A 6,263-nucleotide genomic window follows, 5' to 3' on the forward strand; every position below is an offset into this window, starting at 1 on the left:
CTCCCAAGTAGCTGGGACCACAGGTGCCCGCCACAACGCCCGGCTATTTTTTGGTTGCAGCCGTCATTGTTGTTTGGCGGGTCCGAGCTGGGGATTCGAACCCGCCACCTTAGGTGTACGTGGCTGGCGCCTTAGCCGGTTGAGCTATAGGCGCCGACCAGTCAGTTCTTAAAATAATCCAGATACAGAATGGTCTTGGTTAATCTTTTTCTTAAAAAGATGGTTTATAGGTAATATAATTTGATGTAAAGAGACAAGCTCTAAATCTTACAGATAAAATTATCCTTATTGTTAAATCTAAAGTCCCTAATTTGAAGGCTTATCACTACCTGCAGCTTTGCCTCTTATATATTATTTCACTGTTGACTTTGCTCAAATAAAGATACTGCCCTACTTTATTAAAAGTAATTTTAAAGCACCTCAATAATATCTCCACATCTCACTCAGCACCTCATAGTTAAAGCTCACTCATTCAGGCAATGATCAACAGATGCTACAACATTATGAGAAAGGCTGATGGTGACAACAGAACGATCAGGCTGCCAACACTTGAACCCACTGATCAAGGCTGGCACCATGAGAAGTACACAGCATCGTCCATGAAACACTCAGATTAAATGCAGGAAACAGAGGCATTAGCTAAATGGCAATGCCAGGAAGCGATGAGACAAATCTGGAACGCTTTACAAAACTAGCCCATCTAACAAGTAAATGACATGGGGAAAAAGAGTGGAGTTGGAAAAATGAAAATGCCCTCAATTCAAAGAAACCAAGAGCCATAATGATCAATCTCAATGAGCAGACTTTATGTGAATCTGATTTGGAAAAGCAACTGTAAAAACACATACAGGGTGGCCATAAAGCTGCACATTATTTTAAACTGCACATGAACTTAATGGCCTCCCTGTATATGTGCATATTTCATTCAACTGGGGAATACATGAATATGAGAGGAGCGTCTGAGAAGAAGTGATTTTACTTTTGTTAGGTATGATTATGAAAAGTTTCCAGATACGCAAAAAATAAAGAAACAAAATCAGCACAGACAGAAACAAATGAAGCCCTCCCAGCAACACCGACAAGCTGAACAAGTTGAAACCTGCACAGGTGAAATCACAAAGGATGGTGCCTGCCTATGTTACCTGCAAGTGAAATAATAAACCATAACCCAGTCTGTCTCAAAATTTTCATAATGACGCACATATAAGAACATGTCATTTTCTACAGTTATGTGTTAGGGGTAGAGTCCACAAGGGTTCATCATACAATTTTCTCTACTTCTGTGTTGTTTAAAACTTCCAGAATAGAGTTTTTCTAAAAGTTCATGAACACAATAAACATTTCTGGACTTATCCAGCACACTCCACACAGTTTTACAGATACAGAGATGATAACATTATCAGGGGTAAAGAACTGATGGTATTACGTGAACCACCCCAAGAATGGGGAAGGCAAATATTAGGTCATTAAATATGAAATATCTGACTTCTAATCAAAAGTTTATTATATCTCATACAGAAGTAGTACAATTAATTAAAAGTACTGTCTAAACTATCAACACAGTTTTGTCATCTTAACAGTAGCCTGTTTGCATGAGCACTGAAGCAGCCTGGAGAAAAGTGGCAATGAAACCACAAAAGGCGTTTTCCCAGCTTACTGAGAATTGAATACTTTTTCTTTTAAGAAGTGGCCCTGGCTCGGCGCCTGTGGCTCAAGCGGCTAAGGCGCCAGGTGGCGGGTTCGAATCCCCAGCTCGGGCCCGCCAAACAACAACCATGGCTGCAACCAAAAAATGGCCAGGCATTGTGGCAGGCGCCTGTGGTCCCAGCTACTTGGGAGGCTGAGGCAGGAGACTCACTTGAGCCCAGGAGTTGGAGGTTGCTGTGAGCGTGATGCCATGGCACTCTACCCAGGGGGACAGCTTGAGGCTCCGTCTCAAAAAAAAAAAAAAAAAAAGGAAGTGGCCCTAAGTCTGGATGAAGTGGCAGTCAGCTGGTTTAAGGTCTGGTTAGTACAGAGGGTGACAGTTTTAGCAGACGTCCACTGTAATGGACGAGGTTTTATGAAGCTGTAAGGCTTCATACTACCAGCACTAGACTACCAAACAGACACCATTAGCTTTTTGGGGCAAATATCTGGTTTGGGACTGTGTTTCAGCAGTTTATCTTTATTCAGTCACTGGGCCAAACACTTGTGACTGTCAAAAAGAATCTATTTTTTACCACACATAACAAGTAAGTGTAGAAATGGTCCACCTTGACGTTATGACAGCAAAGAAAGGCAGGCTTCAAGACAATTTTTCTTTTGAAGTTTATTTAACTTACGTAGTATTTGTCTATCCACCTTCTTTACCTTTTCATTTGTTTTAAATGGTCTAACACTGTTGGAATAACAACATCAAGCCTTGTTGCTGATGTACACATAGGTTGAGACGAATTTGCCCTCACTGCAGTTTTTAGTTTATCATTATCCACCTTGTTGTCAGGTCATTCATGTGGCTCATTTTTAAGATTAAAATTACCAGAACTTTTTAACCATTAATGTATTGTGTTTTCATTAGCCACATCCTTTCCAAACACTTTTTCGATATTCTACACCAAGCGTCCTCAAACTGCGGCCTGCCTAGGACATTTATCCGGCCAACTGGGTGTTTTTGCTGCCCTGCCTGTCCTGCTTAGCAGCCGACCCATTCTGGGGCCCACAGTCCAGCCCTCCAACGGTCTGAGGGACAGTGAACTGCACCCCTGTTAAAAATTTTGAGGACCCCTGCTCTAAGCTGTCTGTTGTATTGGTTTTATGAAGGAACTCACATTTGAAAATATACATTTCTGAATTATCTATGATTCTACAAACCTTGTTCTAAAAAAAAAAAAAATCTGAAAGATAACTGTTAAGTCAAAACGTGCATCTGAAAAATTGAGGATGTATCTTTACAACAAAACAAGGATCAAAGTAAAATATCACAGACATTAACATGTCTATGTTCATAAGGTGAATATAAATCTACTCTATCTGTAGTGGTTAACAGAACAGAATTTGAATTGGGACAGATCAGGGTTCAAACTCAGATTCTATCTCTTGCTAGCTGTGTGCCCCTGTAAACCACGTAACCTCTCTTAGCTTCTGTTTCCTCATCTGCAAATGAAAATAAGAGCACCTTTACAGGGCTGTTATACAAATGTGAACAATGCTGGAGAATGCCTAGCCGCTTACTATTAACAAAAATTATGCATTTCAGCATTTTTAGTTCCACTTCATGCATGTTCTTTGTTGGTCTGAACTGTTCTATAATTGGGGAAATCAATCTTATCTTCCGGCTGGGATTATCTGAGTAATTAAAAATGAGAGATACAAGAACAGTCTATGTATGATAAATTTAAAACTATGAAGAATCACAGATTTTTTTCAAACTGATCATTTTTACAGGTTGTCCATTACTATGACAAAGAACCTGATTACGCAAATATGCACGCTGTAAACTCTTAGCCTGAGCTGAATATTCTGTGATTCAATTTTCCCTTTAATGTATTTAGATTTTAACACCCCTGGCCCTTCCTAACATCAACTATGCATTCCAACACCTAGTTTTACAAATACTGCCAAGCCACTTATCAGAACAAAGAAGATCCCTAAAGTATAGATAAAAACATTAAGTTACAAACATGTACAAGTTTCCCTCTACCTACTGGATAACATTTTGTTTAGTTAGTGTCACTTTTCTAATTGTTTTTAAAGTTTCAACAATAAAATTACTGCCACCAAGCTAGTAACTCCAACTTACACTACATCATATACATCAAATCACATACTACATCCAAAGATCTAAATCAGATGTTCTGTAGGCCACAGACCCTTCTGGGTCCTGAAGACCCTCTGAGGTCACCTATGAAGTCAAAACTATTTTTGATACTAAATATTATTTGCCTGTTCACTCTCACTGACATCTGCACTAAGAATGAAAAGCAAGGGTGAATGTGCTGAAGCCCTATCAAGAGTCAAGGCTGTGGCACTAAACTGTCACTGTGCTCAGAGGGAGTCAGTTTCATTTAATAATCTCCCCAATGAAGTGTTAAAATTATTAACTTTATTAAGTCTTTATTAATTAATTAATAATTAAAATTATTAACTTTATTAAGTCTTTATTAAGTCCAAAACAGGAAGGATGTTATAAAGCACTTCTCATTTGTGTGGAGGAAAAACAATTGTGCAACTGAGTTACACACTCAACAACCTGCTTTTTAATACCACTTCTACGCGTGAGAATACCTGACAAATTCTGGGTATTCAGACGCTGGTATGAGGCAGGCAACTTTCCAAACTGAACAAAGTGAGCCAATTACTTCAGAACACCTGATCGTACTTCTCGCCTATGATAAAATCCCAGCTTTCATGTGAAAATAATTATTAAGTGTAGAGCGCTTACACCTGTCATCATGATAGGCTTGATGTTTCCCAAAGCTAAAGGAGGCTTTTCATGAGATTAATGGACACTAAATGAAGTGTTTTTTCTTTTTCTTTTGTAATGAAATGGGTCAACAGCTGGGAGAACTGCATAACTCAGTGAACCAATATTATTCAAATGATCAGTGAGAATATAAATTTTTGTAAGCTTCTCAGTTTTCGCTTCTCACGTGGTAAATATTGACAGGAACAACCCAAGAACAAAGTCCTGTGGCATCCTCGATAACTTTTAAGCGTGTAAAGGGGTCCGGAGACCAAAAGCTTTGAGAACCGGTGGTCTACATTACTGTTATGTAAGAAAGTAATGGGCATCAACTTAAGGAAGTTCCTAAATCGTGAAATTCTTATCTTTTCTTGCACCTGTCCAAAGGAGCCTTCCTATCCGTGAAGAGCTGACTTACACACAGACTTGGAATGTACTGGAGAAGAGAAAGGAGGACGACGAGAATGAAAACGTTGGAACTATTAGCAAGGAACTTTTTTTTTTTTTTTTTGAGACAGAGCCTCAAGCTGTCCCCCTGGGTAGAGTGCCGTGGCATTACAACTCATAGCAACCTCCAACTCCTGGGCTCAAGCGAGTCTCCTGCCTCAGCCTCCCGAGTAGCTGGGGCCACAGGCGCCCGCCACAACGCCCGGCTATTTTTCGGTTGCAGCCATTATTGTTGTTTGGCGGGCCCGGGCTGGATTCGAACCCGCCACTTTAGGTGTACGTGGCTGGCGCCTTAGCCGGTTGAGCCACAGGCGCCGAGCCAGCAAGGAACTTTTAAAGAAGAGTTCTGAGACTGCCCTTCCTCCGCGTTCCAGCTGGGCACAAACGCTTAGTGAGGCGACAGAAGCAAACTACCAGAAAAAGCTGGGGAACGCCGGGACAGATAGGAGTGGGGACCGGGGCAAAATGCGAGGGAAGTAGGCAAAGCCGGGGGGTTTCCAGCAATTCTCACCCTTCCATCCGTCAGGACCCCGAGTGCGGCGGCGAGGAGGGGATGGAAGGAGGGGGCTCCCTGGGATGGTGGCAGGGGGCTCGGTAAGCCCTATCCCGACCCCCAATCTTTCCAGTACCGTCCCCTCCCCCCGCGCCCCGACACACACGCACAGACGCGCACACACTCGGGGTCCTCACCACCAACAGGTGCCTGTCCTCCACCAGCTGCCGTTTCCGAAGAATCTCCGACTTCAGAACGTCCATCGCGCTGCCGGTTCCTCAGACACAGCCTCACCCGATCAGACGCCGTAAGCCCCCTTCTCCCACCACAGCCAAGCCCAAATACCAAACAACAACAACCCACGGGCGCCCCTTCCGGCGGAAGCTGAGGTGAGCGAGAGGAGGGAAGAGCGCCCTCCGCGGCGCCCCGCTGACGAAGCGGCTATATACGCGCGCCCCCTCGTGGTGCCCTCCGGATGCGCACCTGTGCTGTCCCCCGCAGACAGGTGCAAATAGACCGGGACTGATAAAATAATTAATTTTATTAAGTCTGGATCCTTTCTTTTTTTTTTTTTTTGCAGTTTTTGGCCAGGGCTGGGTTTGAACCCGCCACCTCCAACATATGGGGCTGGCACCCTACTCCTTGAGCCACAGGCACCACTCCAAGTCTGGATCCTTGACGGCATCAGAACCCACGTGTTCTCAATCGTGCTCAGGTAGGTATGCTGCATTTTTTGCTGTTACTCTACCTGCTTGCACCTGCTAGTTCAGGTCCAAAATATTGCTCCTAGAACACCTCAATTCAGGAAAACTCCTTACTTATTGTATTAGAAGTTCACATCAGGGTTTCTGAAGTTAATTGCTTTCAAAAATTAACGTA

At 42.8% G+C, this 6,263-nt stretch overlaps 1 protein-coding gene across 1 annotated transcript in view; it reads right to left on the reverse strand.

Moving 5' to 3' along the window:
- PRPF18 (pre-mRNA processing factor 18) overlaps positions 1-5,709 on the reverse strand; it is a 52,103-nt gene extending 46,394 nt beyond the window's left edge. The window contains exon 1 of the mRNA XM_003786803.3: positions 5,582-5,709. Coding sequence (XP_003786851.1) covers positions 5,582-5,647 — 66 coding nt within the window. The 5' untranslated portion in view covers positions 5,648-5,709. The remainder of the gene's footprint in view (positions 1-5,581) is intronic.
- Between the last annotated feature and the right edge of the window lie 554 nt (positions 5,710-6,263).

The sequence above is a fragment of the Otolemur garnettii genome, unplaced genomic scaffold (assembly GCF_000181295.1).
Source record: "Otolemur garnettii isolate 467f Iridium unplaced genomic scaffold, OtoGar3 scaffold00019, whole genome shotgun sequence".
Taxonomy (NCBI): Eukaryota; Metazoa; Chordata; class Mammalia; order Primates; family Galagidae; genus Otolemur; species Otolemur garnettii.